This window comes from Dendrobates tinctorius, unplaced genomic scaffold, assembly GCF_039654945.1.
Source record: "Dendrobates tinctorius isolate UK_male_01 unplaced genomic scaffold, ASM3965494v1 ptg000007l, whole genome shotgun sequence".
Lineage (NCBI taxonomy): Eukaryota > Metazoa > Chordata > Amphibia > Anura > Dendrobatidae > Dendrobates > Dendrobates tinctorius.
Window position 1 is genome coordinate 28,090,975 of NW_027361675.1, and position 18,562 is coordinate 28,109,536.

Here is an 18,562-nt window from a genome sequence, read left to right on the forward strand (position 1 = left end):
TTGGCAGCGTCAGAGTGACTGATTCTTTCCCCATTGCGATACCCCCCAGATGTGAAATGTTAATTTGGTGTCGGGCAGCCATAGGCCTCAGAGGAAAAGATTACCAAGCATTGGTAGATGCAGTGTACTCTGATAGCCGGCCCACTGTCCTGACAGCCAGAGGGGTAGTTGATGTCCGCAAAGGGAGAGTACCTGTACGCCTCTTGAATTGTGGGGAAGAGGAGGCCACAATACCTCGGTATGCCACAGTTGCTAAGCTGTTTACTGTCGGTAACAACGCAATACAGGCAGCAGAGCCCTTGGTCTTATCCGACCAAGTGGAGGACAATGGCTCTGTAAAGCAGCTGGAGGAGTGGTGTCAGCAGCTGCAGGTGGGAAATGACTCCACCCCTTCATACCAAAAGAGTGGGGTTTACCGAGTGACTCAGGAGTATGAGCGGGTATTCAGTAAACACCCTCTAGACTTTGGGAAGGCAAAGGGTTCAACACCATATCCCCACTGGAGATCATCCACCCATTAAAGAAAGGTAACGGCCTACACCCCTAACACAATACCAATGTGCCAAAAGTATGTTGCGGGAAATGAAGGAGGCTGGGATGATCAGAGACAGTTGTAGCCCCTGGGCAGCTCCAATAATCTTTGTGAAAAAGAAAGATGGTACCATGAGAATGTGTGTTGATTACAGAAAAATTAGCAGCATTACACATAAGGATGCCTACCCATTACCCAGAATTGAGGAGTCATTAGCTGCACTTAAAACTGTTAACTATTTTTCCACCTTAGATCTCACTAGTGGGTATTGGCAGCTTCCCGTGGCAGAGGCAGACAAGGAGAAAACAGCGTTTACCACCCCAATGGGTCTCTGCGAGTTCAGCTACATGCCATTCGGGCTCTGCACCGCCCCAGGGACATTCCAACAGCTAATGGAGTTCTGTCTTGGACACAAGAACTTCGAGACAGTTCTGTTGTACCTTGATGATGTCATTGTTTTCTCCAAGACTTATGAAGACCATCTGAAGTACCTGGCTGAGGTGTTTGAAGCTTTGTCCAACTTTGGCCTGAAAGTGAAGCCATCCAAATGACACCTCCTGAAGCCCAAAGTACAGTACCTCGGTCATGTAGTGAGTGCAGAAGGTGTGGCACCGGATCCTGACAAAGTCACTGTCATCTGAGACTGGCAGAAGCCCAGCAACCTCCATGAGGTACATCAATTCCTCAGGTTGGTAGGCTACTACCGAAGGTTCATCAAAGGCTTCACTGAGATAGCTACGCCTATGCAAAATCTTCTGGTGGGCCAGACCAAGAAAGCCAGGAAGAAGAGTCCTACATTTGAATGGAATGAGGAACTGGAGAAGTCCTTCACTCGACTGAAAATGGCTCTCACAGGAGATGAAGTTCTGGCCTACCCAGATTATGACCAATCATTTGTTTTGTATACTGATGCCAGCAACGTGGGACTGGGAGCAGTACTGTCACTGTTACAGAATGGCAAAGAAAGTGATCTCCTACTCCAGCAGGAAGCTTCGTCCCACTGAAAGGAACCCTGACAACTACAGTTCCTTCGAACTGGAGTTCCTCGCCATAGTCTGGGTTGTGACTGAATGATTCAAGCATTACCTAGCTTCAGCCAAGTTTACCATCTTCACGGACAACAACCCGCTGACTTACTTGGAAACTGCAAAACTAGGCGCACTGGAGCAGCGATGGATGGCCCGGCTGTCTAACTATGAATTTACCATCAAGTACCGAGCGGGGCACAAGAATGCCAATGCTGATGCGCTGTCCAGAATGCCCAATCTGCCTGATGCAGGAGAAGACCCTGAGGCACTCGAAGAAATAGAGTTACCTGCCTTCCACCAGCCAATTGCGGCCCAACGTGTCCAAGGAGTGAGAAACGGACGATCTATCGTGAAAGAGGCCACCCTAAATCCATTGCCTCATCATGACTGGGCAGAAACGCTGGATAATGACCCCGCAGTCCGCCTGGTAAAGGAGCTACTGTCACAAGCTGACTCACACCCAGGTCCAGATGCTCCTGAAGAAACCCAGCAGTTGTGGAAGGAAAGAGGCAGGCTGTTCATCTATGAGGAAAGCTGTGTCAGAGGAGTATCAATGCCCACACTCATGAGTTGGTCTGGCAGGTGGTAGTCCCAAAGAGGGAGGCATTGATAGTCTTGGAAGCATACCACAATGGAGCTGGACACTTCGAATGGAAGAAGTTGGAGGCCTTGCTCCGGGAGAGATTCTATTGGGCTGGTATGAGGAATGCCATTGAAAATTGGTGCTGGGAGTGTGGACAATGCAACCTACGCAGGAAGGACCGTAACAGCCAGCGAGCTCCTTTGCAGCCAATAATAACTAAACAGCCACTTGAGTTGGTCGCCCTGGACTATGTGAAGCTGGTCCCAAGCCGTTCAGGCTACGTTTTTGCTCTTACCATCGTTGACCACTACTCGAGATTCCTGGTAGTCGTGCCTGACAAGGATCAAATAGCCAGGACAGCAGCCAGAGCATTCCAACAGCACTTTTGTCGACCACACAAATATCCCGAGCGAGTGCTTACAGATCAAAGTTTAGCCTTTGAGGCAGAAGTGTTCCAGGAATTCTGCAATTTGTACGGTTGCAAGAAGATCAGGACAACACCGTACCATCCACAGACCAATGGCATGTGTGAAAAGATGAATCAAGTGGTGATCGATCTACTGAAGACCTTGCCTTTGGAAGAGAGGAATCTGTGGCCAGAGAAGTTGCCAGATCTGGTCGACCTCTACAATCACATTCCTGTGAATTCCACCAACTGCACTCCAGGTTACCTAATGAGAGCGAGGCCTGGCAAGCTGCCTATTGATTTGGATATGGGAGTCCTGACACCTGAGGTAACATTACCAGATGCTGACTGGGATTCAGAGCGGCAGCAGCAATACCGAAGAGTACAAGAGTGTGTAGAAAAGAGTCTAGCTCAGGCAAGACAAAAACAGGAAAAGAACTACAATCAACATGCACCTGCAGTTCCCTTGTCACCAGCAGAACAAGTCCTAAAGAGGAAAAGGAGGATGCATAAATTGGATGACCAATGGGAAGCTGAACCCTACACCGTCCTACCATTAAACTTTGACAACACCAAAGTGTGCCTTATCAGTAAGAATGGAGGAGAAACCTGATCAGCAGTATTGAGGGATCATCTGAAACTGTGCCCTGACCAACTAAAGGACAGAATGGAAGAGCAAAACAACCTTCAGCCCATAGAGGAAGAAGAAGAAAAGGTCTGCACTGTACTCGGAGAATTCCCTGCAAATTGGAGTAGAGCGAATCAAGCCATAGTGTTGCCAGTTTTGACCTTTCCCCAACTGGTAGTGCAAGAAGAAGTGACTCAAGACCACCCTGAAAACCAGCAAGTACAGGCAGTGGATGCCACACCAGCTGTGGAGCATGAGAATTCTCACCCTGCCAGTGGTGAATCTGTCATGCCCACAGTGAGTAGAAGTAGTATTCCTATGCTACGCAGAACCAACAGTAATGTAGCCAGTACAACACACACTACACCAGTAGTGAACACAAGGCATCCAGTAAGGTACCCAACAACACCATGTAGGTCTGTCCGTAGTAACCAAGGTATACCACCCCTGAGGTTTCGTATATAACTAAGTTATGTGAATGGTATACTGTAAATATGCAACCTTTGCAAGCTTATGTGCCTACAGAGACTCTGTAAGAACCTTTTGGAAATATCAGTTTGTTTTTGATGGACAATTCGGCCACAGGACTATGTGTGGTCAAAACAATCCTTGTATATAGTTACCAACTTGCTCAAGAATTGGCCATGGACATTGACGCATGGACTAATCGTCACAGGGACTATTTTTGAGCTTTGGTTTTGGTAATTTTTCATTTTTGAAATCTTGTAACAGTTACAATTGTTAATTTGTTAATATGTTTGCATGTTTTCTTCAGTCCGGGAGTACTGAATTGCACTAGGGGGAATGTGATGCCCCCAGGAGTATGGTCGCCACAGTGGCATTACCTTCCTCCTAGGGAGTGTGATGTCATGCTTGGAAGCAATAAAGGGTCTCTCTATCAGTTAAGCACAACACACAGCACAGTTCCCACTCTAGGCCAGCAGAGGGAGCTCTGAACCAAAAACTGTTGGAGGAGCTGCTCTCTGAGGGCCGGGAAGGGGAAGTTGAGGGAGTTTGTGTGAGGAGGGAAAATTGTGTGGACGGGAGAAGAAGAGCTGGAGGATTGAGCGGAGTTCAGGCTCACTTCTAGCGTAGCGCATGGTCCGGAGTCCAGTCTCCGAGGTTGTATGGATGCTAATGTTCCTGCAGCAGAAACCAGAGGAGCAGGAGGCTGTAAATGCTCTGTTCCCACTTAAGACTCGGAGGCATAACAGCAACGTGTGAGCCAGAAGAAGGAGGCTACAGCTGTCTTCCATACGAGGGGGTTCTAAAAGAGAGCAAGCAAGGGGAACTTCAGTGTAACTCAGTACTGCAAGTACCTCAGATAAGCGCTAGAAAGGAGACTACACAACCCATCTGCATAGAGAGATTCCTGAGTTGCTTCCAGGCTGGCCAACTCCTGGTCCATCTGTAATCGGGATCCTGGACTGCACTTACAAAGCAAAGTAAAGGTAAAGGAAACTGCACCCTGTTCTGTCATTGCCTTCTTCCTGCAACCTCTTCAGCACTGCTACATCTCTGTGCCTAACACTGCATCCTCTTCCTCAACACCTATTGCCACTGCCCTGGGACTACAGCTCTACCTGTGGGGAGCTATTACATCTTGCTTCCTTATACCATCTGTCCCAGAGGATCTGTCTGCAGCGTCGGCTTAACCCCCATAAACTTTATTCAGCCACGTTTAACCCGTTTTGCATGGATGCCCAGGGCCACGGACCGGGTCACCGCTACTGTGACGCTTCCCTCCGAGATACCGGCCTGGTACCGAGTACCCCACTGCCCTGGCGGGCGATCCATCAGTATCCTAGACAATGAGCTTTAACCTAGAGAAAAGTGTTATCTTAAGAACGGTTGCAAATTTGAACCCCTTAGCGACCACTGATACGCCTTTTAACGGTGGTAACTAAGTGTATTAAAACCACAGCGCCGCTAATTCACGGCGCTGTGGAGAAAGTGAATAGCGCCCCCAGGTGTTGGAATTTCTCCGGGGTCTCGGCAGCCGGGGGTAGCCGAGAGCCCAGGGAACATGAATCGGTCGGTTTTTACCGACCCCACTTTTGCGAGCGCCGTTATTAACCCTATAACGGCGACCGCAAAAAAAAAAAGCAGCGATTTTGCATTAAATTTCTCTTTCCTCTGATGTGATCGCACATCAGAGGAGAGAGAACTAGGGTCCCCGATCCCCCTCGGTACCTCTCCATGGTCCAGGGTCCCCTCCCGGTGGTCCCGCGTCCCGCCGGCGTCCTCCGGTGGGCGCCGCCATCTTGGATCCGGAAGAAAATGGCGGGCGCATGCGCAGTGCGCCCGCCGGGAATCTGCCGGCTTCGGCTGGCAGATTCCATTCATTCATTTTGATCACTATGATAAACTATCATAGTGATCAAAATAAAAAAAATAGTACATAACCTCCCCATTTATCACCCCCTTAGTTAGGCCAACATAATGAAATAAAGAAAATATATATTTTTTCAGTTTTCCATTAGGGTTAGGGTTAGGGCTAAGGTTAGTGCTAGGGTTAGGGTTAGCCTAGGGTTAGGGCTAGGGTTAGAATTAGGGTTAGGGCGAACTAGGATTAGGGTTAGAATTATGATTAGGGTTAGGGTTGGGATTAGGCTTAGGGGTGTGTTGGGGTTAGGGTTGGAACAAGAATTGAGGGGTTTCCACTATTTACCAGCTTTGGGAGTCTAAAAATTGGGGTCTAAAAATTCACTTTTGTGGAAATAAAAAAGACTTTTTATTTTCATGGCTCTGCGTTTATAAACTTCTGTGAAGCGCTTGGAGGTTCAAAGTGCTCACCACACATCTAGATAAGCTCCTTGAGGGATCTAATTTCCAAAATGGGGTCATTTGTGGGGGGTTTCCACTGTTTAGGCCCATGATGCCCGCAGACCATTCCGTCAAAGTCTGCATTCCAAAATGGCACTCCTTCCCTTCCGAGCTCTCCCTTGTGCCCAAATAGTGGTTGCCCCCCACATATGGGGTATCAGCGTAATCAGGACAAATCGCACTGAGGGGGTATGATTTCTCCTGTTACCCTTGTTAAAATAAAAATTTGGGGGCAAAAAGATCATTTTTGTGAAAAAAAAAAGATTTTTTATTTTCACGGCTCTACGTTATAAACTTCTGTGAAGCACTTGAAGGTTCAAAGTGCTCACCACGCATCTAGATAAGTTCCTTAATGGGTCTAGTTTCCAAAATGGGGTCACTTGTTGGGGGTTTCAACTGTTTAGGCCCATCAGGCGCTCTGCAAACGCAACATGATGCCCGCAGACCATTCCATCAAAGTCTGCATTCCAAAATTGCACTCCTTCTCTTCCAAGCTCTCCCATGCGCCTAAACAGTGGTTCCCCCCATATATGGGGTATCAGCGTACTCAGGACAAATCGCACAACAACTGTGGGGGTATGATTTCTTCTTTTACCCTTGTAAAAATAAAAATTTGGGGGCGAAAAGATCATTTTTGTGGAAAAAAAATTATTTTTTATTTTCACGACTCTACGTTATAAACTTCTGTGAAGCACTTAAAGGTTCAAAGTGCTCACCAAACATCTAGATAAGTTCCTTAAGGGGTCTATTTTCCAAAATGGGGTCACTTGTTGGAGGTTTCCACTGTTTAAGCACATTAAGGGGTCTCCGAACGCAACATGGCATTCGATCTCAATTCCAGCCAATTCTGCGTTCAAAAAGTCAAACGGCGCTCCATCCCTCGCGAGCTCTGCCGTGTGCTGAAAAAGTGGTTTACCCCCACATATGGGGTATCGGCGTATTCAGGAGAAATTTTACAACAAATTTTGTGGTTGATTTTCTGTTTTAACACTTGTGAAAATAAAAAAATTGGTTCTGAAGTAAATTTTTTGCAAAAAAAAGTTAAATGTTAATTTTTTCCTTCCACATTGCTTTAGTTCCTGTGAAGCACATAAAGGGTTAATAAACTTCTTGAATGTGGTTTTGAGCACCTTGAGGGTTCTAGTTTATAGAATGGTGCTACTTTTGGGTATTTTCTGTCATGTACACCCCTCAAAATGACTTTAAATGTGATGTGGTCCCTAAAAAAAATGGTTTTGTAAATTTTGTTGTAAAAATGAGAAATCGCTGGTCAAATTTAACCCTTATAACTTCCTAACAAAAAAAATTTTGCTTCCAAAATTGTGCTGATGTAAAGTAGACATGTGGGAAATGTTATTTATTAAGAAATTTGTGTGACACATTTCTCTGATTTAAGGGCATAAAAATGTAAAGTTTTAAAATTGCAAAATTTTCAAAATTTTCGCCATATTTCCGTTTTTTTCATAAATAAACACAAGACTTATCGAAGAAATTTTACCACTAACATGAAGTACAATATGTCACGAAAAAACAGTCTCAGAATCAGCAGGATCCATTAAAGCATTCCAGAATTATAACCTCATAAAGTGACAATTGTAAAAATTGGCCTGGTCATTAAGCTGCAAAATGGCTCTGTCACTAAGGGGTTAATAAGCTGTAAATTGCAAAAGTGCTTGTTTTTACAAGCGCAACCCAACAATATTCATGAAGAAGTGAATAACCCTTTAATCTGGGAAAATTATATTTTGAATCCAAAAAGATTTTTTCAAAGTGAAAGTATTTAATTTTCTTGGCTTGAACCAAAGGAATGTTTTTTCAAAGGATAAAACGGATATGTACTCCAAAATATTGTTTGCAGTTTATCACTTTCTATGTGACAGGAACTTGGAACATCCTGATATGTGTGGATATACACTAAGATACTAGGCGTAATACACAGGCATATGATTTTCCCTACTGTCACCTATAAACCTCTATTTATGTATTTTCTTTTACACTTCTAGACATTAATCTCGTTTTGTCCTTCTTCCATGCTAGGCCCTGGAAGCAGTTAATACTCAGCTACGTGAGTTATACCCAGACAGTGAGGATCTGTTTGATATAGTCCTCATGACCAACAACCATGCACAAGTGGGAGTAAGACTCATTAACACCATAAACCATTACAGTAAGTACAGAATTGCTATAATGCTACCAAGCAGACATGGGGTTTTCTTTGTAGCCACCAGCCAATAATATAATCTACAGCAGGGCTAATAAATTGTATTTAGTTAGGCCACGTACACACATTGAGTATTTGGTGAGTTTTTTACCTCAGTATCTGTAAGCCAAAACCAGGAGTGGAACAATCAGAGGAACTGTATAATAGAAACACGTCACTCACCACTTCTGGATTTATCACTCAGTCCTGGTTTTGGCTTACAAATACTGGGGTAAAAAACCTCACCAAATACTGATAGTGTGAACGTAGCCTTATAGAAGAACCTTAGCAAACCTGAAATGATATATTTATTTTACTCACCATTGATTTCCCAGCGCTTTACAGAAATGATTAGCACTGTCCTGATTGAGGCTCACAATCTAAAATCTTTGTGCTTTTTGGGTTTTCAACCCAAGACCCCAAAGATGCAAGGCAACTGTGCTATCCATGGAGCCTCCTTGCTGCCTATGAGAATAATAACAGCTAAATCTATATTATCATGTTGACCATTTTCAAAAACTAACAAAATAAAGTCATACGTTAAATTTAGTCTTAAAGGGGTTGTCCGGTCCTTTATCGCACTATGTGTGACTGCAGACTTATGAATCCCCCAGCGCATGCACTGCAGGGCTTCGTCGTTTTTCAGCCGGGACTGGAGGGTATGTATGAGTTAGGCCGGCTTCACACTAGAGAGGAATACGGACGAGTGAGAGGCGTTAAAAAAACGCATTGCACACGGACCAATAATTCTCTATGGGGCAGCTCCCATCAGCCGTATTTTTCGCGTGTATTTTACGGTCCGTGCCAATCGCAGCATGCTGCGATTGTCAGCATACTACGCCCGTAATACGCCAATGCAAGTCTATGGGTGCGCTAAAAATATGCATTACACACGGACCACACATGTGACTTGCGAGAAATACACACCAGGTGTCTTTTAGAAAAGCCGGCAATTCAGTGCGCTATACAGTAAACTCACACTGACAGGTTTAATAAAGAAACGAAAGAATAGATATATACACATAGAATACATATATATATATATATACATGTCATTGAGACACACACATATATATATATATTTATATTTCACAGAGTTCTTTATAGCAGAATAGCCGCTAATTCAATTGCCGGCTTCTGTCAAATCATTCCCCAACCCGACATGAAATGACACATGGTTTACATACAGTAAAGCATTTACTGACTAATAATTAGATGAGGGTTTGTGTGCAAAATTTGGGAGGTGTAGGTATTAATTTAAGGGGTTAATTCCTTGTAAAAAAAAATGTGTGGGCTCCCGCGGTAATTTGTCAACCAAAGAGGTAAAGCAGGTGAGTGAGAGCAGATTTTAATAGCCATTGTTTTTGCTCCCCCCCGGCTACAAAAATCCGCCCCCAGATACCCCAGAAATGGCGCATCTATAAGATGTGCCAATTCTGGCACTTATCCTCTCTATTCCAATTGCCCTGTAGCGGTGGCGAATGGGTTAATATAACAAAGGGTTAATGTCACCATTCGATAGTAAGGTGACATTAAACCGATTAATAATGGAGAGGTGTCAATAAGACACCGATCCATTATTAACCCTATACTAAGAAAGGGTTAAAAACCACACACAGACATTAAGTAAAAAGTCTTTTAATGAAATAAATACACCTAGTTTTTGACAAATTTTTATTAGTCTGGTAATCCCCAAAAAAACCGTGACCTGCAACAAAAATAACATAAAAAATCACCAATATCCTTACCTCTCCGCTGTTCTGTCATGTCCCACGCTGCAATCCATCAGAAGGGGTTAAATAGTTTACAATGAGGACCGGTGCTAATACGACCAGCCTCACTGTAATCTACTACAAAATGAATTGATTAAGCTCTTCGCAGCCTCAATGGCTGCCTGTAGATGATCTAATTACCGTGGGAAAGTTTCTGACTTTTTCCACAGTCATTAGTTCATTCACAGATCAGCCGGGGACTCCCCGCAGCCTCCGTGATGTCAGCGGGTGTCCCCGGCAGCCTAATAGGTAACTTGCATTTTTTTCTATAATGGGCAGCATAAAAACTTCATTCTGGGAAAGTATCCTTACGGTGCCCATTGCATAGATATGCATATTTTTTGCATTCGATTGGCTTCATCTAATGATGCATGCAGTCTATAATGCAGGTACAGCAGACAATTAATTACAGTTGACATAATTTATCATCTGATAATTGGATTGTGGGTCGCCCTTCCAGGGCTGTGGGGTACTCGGTACCGGGCCGGTCTCTCAGAGGGGATTGTCACAGCAGAGGTGACCCGGTCCATGGCCCTGGGCGCCCATGTAAAAGGGGGTTGAGTTGGGAATAAAGTTTATAAGTGATTCATGACGCCACCTGTGGTGTTCGGCAAGGGAGGTGTTAAGCCGACGCTGCAGACAGATCCTCTGGGACAGATGGTGTAGTGCAGCAATGATGTTGTAGCCCTCCACAGGTAGGGCTGTTGGTCCCAGGGCAGAGTAGCGGAATGTTTAGGAAGAGGGTGCAGTGTTTGGCACAGAGATGTAGCAGTGCTGAGGATGTTGCAGGAAGGAGGCAAGGACACAACAGGGTGCAGTTTCTTTACCTTTACTTGGCAAGCGCATTCCAGGGTCCTGATTACAGATGGCACAGGAGCAGGCTAGCCTGGAAGCAACTCAGGGATCTCTCTATCAGATGGGTTGTGTAGTCTCCTTCCTAGCGCTGACTTGAGGTACATGCAGATCAGTGTTACACTGAAGTTCCTCCTTCTTATCTTCTCTTAGAACTGCCTCGTGTGGCAGACAGCTGTAGCCCTCTATCTCTCTTGGCTCACCCGTCGCTGTTGTGCCTCCGAGTCTTAGTTGGCATTTACAGCTTCCTATTCCTCTGGTTTCTGTTGCAGTATCCATACAACCGTGGAGACCAGGCTCTAGATCATGCGCTCTCACTGGGAGGGAGCTCTCTTTCCTCAGCTCAACCTCCAGCTTCTCTCCACACGTCTACACACGTTGCCCTCCTCACACTAACTAACTAATTTCCCCTCCTGGTCCTCAGAGAGCACTCCTCCCCCAATTCTGGTTCAGAGCTCCCTCTGCTGGCCTGGAGTGGGAACTGTGTTGCATGACATGGTTAACTGCCAGAGAGACCCTTCATTGCTTCTAAGCATGACATTACCCTCCCTGAGGAAGGTAATGCCACTGTGGCGACCATACTCCTGGGGGCACCACAATTGTTTAGCATGTAAATTGCTTAAGGCCTGTGCACATATTGCAGATTTATCACGTTTTTTTTTCTGTGTAGATTTTTCACAAAATCTGATGGTTTCCTGATGGCAGCAAAATAAATGAGAATCCTGAAGCCTCATGCACACATTGCTTATTTTTGACTTGCAGATTTGGTGCAGATTTAAATTTTCAGCATGTCAAGTCTTTCAGCGTTATTGTGGCAGATTCAACTCATACTAAAGAAAGAGTATGGAAAATATGCACCAAGAGGGCTGCTTGAGGGCAGTTATGCTGTATAGAGGCTGATATACTACATGCGGGCTGTTAGAGCCACTATGTATGAAGGACGGCTGTGTGGGGGTCATCTTATTGTTTGGAGGGTTGTGTGGGGACTGGTATACTGCATAGAAGGCTGTGTGTGATCCATTATACTGTATGGACAGCTGTATGGTGGACATAAAACTGTATGGAGTGATGTGGGAGAACTGTCTTAGTGCCATCATACTGTGTAGGGTGGACTGTGGGGGGGCCATCATACTGTATTGGGATCGCCGTGGGGTCATAATATTGTGTGGAGAAACTGTTGGCGTATTATACTTTGGGGGGGGGGTATTGTAAGGTTATCATACTGTGCATGTGGAGGGTATTGTGGAGATGTTGCTTCTGTGGGTATCATACTATGTTTCAGGGATACTTATGTTGGCGTCACACTATATCTCAGCTGTGAAAGGAATATCTTAGAGCAGAGAAACACTAAGGGGGTTCAATAAGCGCAAAACTACTTTGTAAGGGTTGCCAAGGTGTGAATGCTCTTTTGTGATCCTATTGAATGTATTAATTATTTTTTGAGGGGGGGGGCAAATAAGACCCCTATGGTGCCCCATGATATTACCATATATACTCGAGTATAAGCCAACCTGAGTATAAGCCAAGGCCCCTAATTTTGCCACAGAAAACTGGGTAAGCTTATTGACTCGAGAATAAGCCGGGTACATTGTCCCCTCATCCCTGTCCTGCTCTGTGTGGCTCCCTCCCCTCCCAGTATGCATGGCTCGGCTCCCACGTCCCATCCTACTATGTATGGCTCAGCTCCCTGTCCTCCCCGTCCTCCTTCATGCTCCTCAGAGCACCCCAGTCCTCCTCAGTGCTCCCCCTATCCTCTGTGCTCCCCCATCCTGCTCCGTGCTCCCCCGTTCTCCTCAGTGCTCCCCTGTGCTCCCCCATCCTGCTCCGTGCTCCCTCCATCCTGCTCTGTGCTCCCACCGTCCTCCTCTGTGCTCCTCCAGTCCTCCTCTGTGCTCCCCCATCCTGCTCCGTGCTCCACCGCCCTCCCCTGTCCTGCTATGTGCTTCCCCCATCCTCCTCCGTGCTCCCCCCATCCATACTCACCCTGCTGTGCCATCGCTGAACGTCCCTGCATCCTCCGTTGTCCTGGTGCGGCAGCCTCTTCCTGTGTTGACCGGTCACGTGGTACCGCTCATTAAGGTCATGAATATGGACGCCACGCCTATGGGAGTGGAGTTGCGTCCATATTCATGACCTTATTGAGCGGTACCATGTGACCGCTCAACACAGGAAAAGCTGCCAGCCCTGGGACAATGGAGGATGCAGGGGACATTCAGCGATGGCACAGGAGGATGAGTATGATGTCCCAGCCACCGGCTCCTGCCGCTGCTCCCCCTCGACTCGTGTATAAGCCAAGGGGGCATTTTCAGCACAAAAAAATGTGCTGAAAATCTCGGCTTATACACGAGTATATACGGTATGTATGCCCCTGCATACTTGAAAATTATTACAAATAATATAACCCATGAGGAAACATACATAGAACTATAGGTGCTGCTAAGTGCTTATATTTGCAAAGTACCATACAAAAGATGCAAGGAATACAAAGATATATATGCCACAATGGTAGCTTAAAATAAATCACTGCTTATAGATCATTTCTGACATCAAACCAGGAACAGAAAGCTCACAAAATAGCTTGAGTATATAATAATAAATAATAATAATAATCTTTATTTATATTTTTTAAACCAGTTATTTTTATTTAGGTTTCAAAAGATTTAAAACAATAAACAGTGGATATCAATATACATGTAACAATTCACATATCTTGTAGTAATACAATCAAAGCCATCCCCCCTCCCCCCTCCCCCAATACTCCTTATGCCGGGTATACTTGAGAGTCTTAGCAAAATCTTTATTTATATAGCGACAACATATTCCGCAGCGCTTTACAATTCAACAGTTCATATACAAGTCATAAGTAGTATATTATCATTACTTGAGCTACATAGGGATCGTACTGCCCCACATATGTGCCTTTATGTACCATTGATGAAGCTCTTAACTATACTAATAACTATAACTGTGGCGCCCCTGAGGCTTCAGTCGCCACAGAGGCACTGCACCTCCTCCTGAGGTGTAGTGCCCCACCATCCAGGTAAGTTGGAGGCTCCTGACCACGCTCCAACACTCGCACCCCACACGACAGAGTAGTTCAGCAAAGCCACATTGCGGCTTCTTGCTTAGAGAGTAGCAGAACACCTTTGGTGGTTCCTTGCTTGGAACACGAAACGTGCTGGAAGGCGGGTGGAGTTGAGAATACATAAAAGAGCGGGAAGGTTTAGAATTACAGGTCAGTCTGGGAGAGGAAGCCACTCAGAGAGGAGTGAGGAAAGAAGATCCCTGAGAGAGGGATGGAGGAAGGAGGTGCTGCAGCAGACCTGAGTGACCTGGGTCTGCTGGCACGGGAAAGGAAAGAAGGAGAAAGACATTGAACTGAAACCTGATCTTCCATAAGAGAGAGAGATTAGAACGGAACAAATGAGTAAAAGAGAACAGAGAGGACGTGGGTTAGAGGAAGAACCCTGCCTAGAAGTTCTAAGCGCAAGGCCGGGGCCCGGTCCCCGAGGTTGTATGGACACTAATGGTTCTGCAGCAGACACCGATGGAGTAGTGGGCTGGAAATGCACTACTCCCATCTAAGACTTGGGGGCACAACAGCAACATTGATAGTGAGCCGGGATTCAGGAGTAAGGAGTCCCCGAAGCAGGCTACAGCTGTCTGCCGTACAAGTAGAGTTCTTGGGAACATCTGTCAGGAGGCACTCCAGTGTAACTCAGTACTAGGAGTACTTCACACTTAAAGGCGCTATAGAGGAGACGTTCAGAAAGGCACATGTTGGCGGAGCGTTGGAAGGGAGCATTCCATCTTGCCTGGAGGTTGACTGAGTCCCTGACCCGGAGGACACGGCATGGAGGCAGGCACCTGTGTGTACTACAGACTGTGAGTAAAGCTTTGGAACTGCAAGCCCTGGTGTCCTCCATTCATTCTTGCGCCAACGCATCCAGCCCCGCTACATCTGGGTACCAGCTTCTACACCGTGTGTGCCTCTCCTCTTCCCCCACATCTACACTGCCCTGGGGCTACAGCTCCACCTGTGGGGAGCTTCACCATCTTGGCTGCAACACACCACCAGCCCCAGAGGATCTGCATGCAGCGTCGGCCTAACATCTCACTTGCCAAACACCACAGGTGGCGTCACGAACTATTCATTCAAATAATTACATTCCCCCGTTACTGGGGCGCCCAGGGCCACGGACCGGGTCCCCGCTGCTGTGACACATCCCGCTGATACCGGCCCGGTACCGAGTACCCCACAGCCCTGGGAGAGCGACCCATAACTATACTAATATCCCCAGTGTATTTATCACCAGAAGAGCTTTATTATAATCTATGAACAATATACCCCACCCTAATTTTTGTTAACATGATGATTTTAGTTATGTAACTAATAGAGTTGAGCGAATTTGGTCGGATCGGGTTTCATGAAACAAAATTTGCTTCAGATGAAACTGGTCCGACTAGGGCAAAAAAAGTCGTAGTTTCGTCCGAAACCCGACCCCAATGCAAGTCAATGGGGAATAAAAACCGGCATTGAGTGGATGAATGTCATCCGCTCAATGCCGACTTTTATTTCTCATTGACTTGCATTGGGGTCGGGTTTCGGATGAAACTCCGACTTTTTTTGCTCTAGTCGGACCAGTTTCATTTCAAACAAATTTTGTTTCATGAAACCCGATCCGACCAAAGTCGCTCAACTCTAGTAACTAATACTACAATAAGACTTTTTGTTTGTGGTAGTATTTTTATAGATACAGTACTTGATATATAGTTATACATTTAGAGTATCTGTTTCTTTCAATACAGTTTGACTTTAGGGGGCAATGTGCATGTTTGACCAATGAAGGTGAGAAGGAGGAGTGGGGACTTTATTAAAATGAAGTACTTACTGTTGGTAAGGCCAGATTGAGCTGCTGTAGCCTTTTTATTTGTTTCACCTACAAAATGGAGCAGCAGATTGTAATGATTGTATCGTTTTGCAGGAGAAACAGCTGTCCACTTGCAAAACCATGCAACCATTTAATAGTTAACTATTTAAAAAAAAATAAACACAATATCTGCAAGCTGCCATTTTTTTTAGGCCATCGCAGCCACACTACGGCTGCTTCATCCAAGGTCGTACTCAGATATATGAAAACATGGACCAGTCATGTCCATAAATTGCGTACGTTACTAGCTCTGAGTTCAGCTCCTTGTACAGTACTTATTGGTAATTGGGTGAGGGCAGAAGCTGCCAACCACTATTGTAAGGAGGAAGATCGGGCTGCGGGTACCTGTGCGGAGCCGGGTCCGGAACTGTTGGGGCTGCTTCCCTTGTTTTCCCGGGAGAAGGCAAAAAGGACCGGACCGGGGCTCTAACTCGGAAGCTGGGGCGCGATTATGGGTCGCCCTCCCAGGGCTGTGGGGTACTCGGTACTGGGCCGGTGCCAGGGGGAAAGGTGTCACAGCGGCGGTGACCCGGCCCGTGGCCCTGGGCGCCCAAATGAATGGTGGTTTGTGATATAGTTTATGTGATAGTTCGTGACGCCACCTGTGGTGTTTGGCAAGCAAGATGTTAAGCCAACGCTGCGGGCAGATCCTCTGGGGCTGATGGTGTGTTGCAGCATAAATGGTGTAGCTCCCCACAGGTGAAGCTGTAACCCCAGGGCCGTGTATAGGCGCAGGCGATGTGAGGAATGCTGGTACTCAGATGTAGTGGTGCTGACGGTGTTAGCGCACAAATGAATGGAAGACACCAGGGCTTGTAGTTCCAAAGTTTTACTCACAGTCCGTGGTATACACTGGTGCCTGCCTCCGTGCCGTGTCCTCCAGGCAGAGACTCGATCAACCTCCCAGGCAAGTCAGGCTTCTCCTCTCCAACACTCCGCCAACATGTACCTTTCCTGAACGACTCCTCTATTGCGCCTTTTAGTGTGAAGAGCTCCAGTACCGTGGTACTCTGATGTTCCTCCTGTCAGATGTTCTTAACAACTCTACTTGTATGACAGACAGCTGTGGCCTCTCTCGGGGACTCCCTTCTCTGGAGTCCTGGCTCTCTATTCAGTTGCTGTTGTGCCCCAAGTTTTGGATGGGAGTAGTGCATTTACAGCCAACTACTCCACCGATGTCTGCTGCAGAACCATAAGTGTCCATACAACCTTGGGGACCGGGCCCCGGCCTTGTGCTGAGAACCTATAGGCAGGGTTCCTCTTCCAACCCACAACTCCTCTCTGTTCTCCTACTCCTTCGTTCCGCGCTGTTACTTCTCTCTCTTATGGACGCTTAGGTTGCAGTTCTACGTCTTTCTCCTTCTGTTCCTTTCCCGTGCCAGCTGGCTCAGGTCACTGAGGCAGCTGCAGCACTCCTTCCTCCATCCCTTCTTCCAGGGATCCGTCCTCAGACTCTCCTGACTGACCTCCAGACTGATCTGTAATTTTAAACCTTCCCTACCTTTTATATATCTCAACTCCACCCACCTCCCAGCACATCTTGTGTTACGAAGCAAGGACCCACGAAAGGTGCTCTGCTACCCTCTAAGCATGAAGCCGCAATGTGGTCAGTGCTGAACTAGCCTGTGTGTGGGATGCAGGTGTTTGGAGCGAGGAAAGGAGTTCCCAACTTACCTAGGTGGTGGGGCACTATACCTTAGGAGAAGGTACAGTACCTCTGTGGCGACTGAGCCTCAGGGGCGCCACACTTATAAGTAAAAGCTGTCACGCCGTGCTCACCTGGGGACGGGACCTCGGTCCCGACGTCATCTCTTCTGGAGCCACGGTCACTCCGGGGGTCCCGTCGGGTGCGCACGCGCAGCTCTCGTCCCCGGGTCTCCTCCTACATGTCACGTTTGCGCTTGAGCGCTCCTGTCAGTGCTGTATAGGGCTCGGTCCTCTCTATGGTAATGGAGGACCTGACCCGGAACCTGTAGTTGTCATGTGCTTTCTGGCTAGGTCCTGACCCGGAACCAGTAGTAGTAATGTGCTATATCAGACGACCTCCCCCTAGGGTCAGACCTCATCTGGAATATTGTGTCCAGTTTTGGGCACCACATTTTAAAAAAGACATCAACAAACTGGAGCAAGTTCAGAAAAGAGCGACCAGAATGGTGACCGGTCTGCAAACCCTGTCTTATGAGGAAAGGTTGCAGGATTTGGGAATGTTTAGTTTGCAAAAGAGAAGACTGAGAGGAGACTTAATAGCTGTCTACAAATATCTAAAGGGCTGTCACATTGTAGAAGGATCAACTTTATTCTCATTTGCACAAGGAAAGACTAGAAGCAATGGGATGAAACTGAATGGGAAGAGACACAGATTAGATATTAGAAAAAACTTTTTGACAGTTAGAGTGATCAATGAGTGGAACAGGCTGCCACGAGAAGTGGTGAGTTCTCCTTCAATGGAAGTCTTCAAACAGAGGCTGGACAGACATCTGACTGGGATGATTTAGCGAATCCTGCTTTGAGCAGGGGGTTGGACCAGATGGCCCAGGAGGTCCCTTCCAACTCTACGATTCTATGATTCTATGATTCTAGGGGAGGTGCCTGATTATTGTTGTGCTTCCTGGCTTGGTCTGCCGTGTCCCTGCCTGGCTGTGCGCTGTATTCAGGTCCTCTGCTTTGTACTTGGTTGTGCCTCCTGGCACACGCTCTGACCCTGTGCTCTGTCTCGTACTTGGTTGTGCCTCCTGGCACACGCTCTGACCCTGTGCTCTGTCTCGTACTCGGTTGTGCCTCCTGGCACACACTCTGCTTCACTC

The 18,562-nt window shown here is 46.6% G+C and overlaps 1 protein-coding gene across 1 annotated transcript in view; it reads left to right on the forward strand.

Annotated features, from left to right (window-relative positions):
• The window catches only part of NT5C1A (5'-nucleotidase, cytosolic IA), a 109,049-nt gene that overhangs the window by 55,242 nt on the left and 35,245 nt on the right, over positions 1 to 18,562 (forward strand). Inside the window, exon 4 of the mRNA XM_073572952.1 lies at positions 8,041 to 8,170. Coding sequence (XP_073429053.1) covers positions 8,041 to 8,170 — 130 coding nt within the window. The remainder of the gene's footprint in view (positions 1 to 8,040; positions 8,171 to 18,562) is intronic.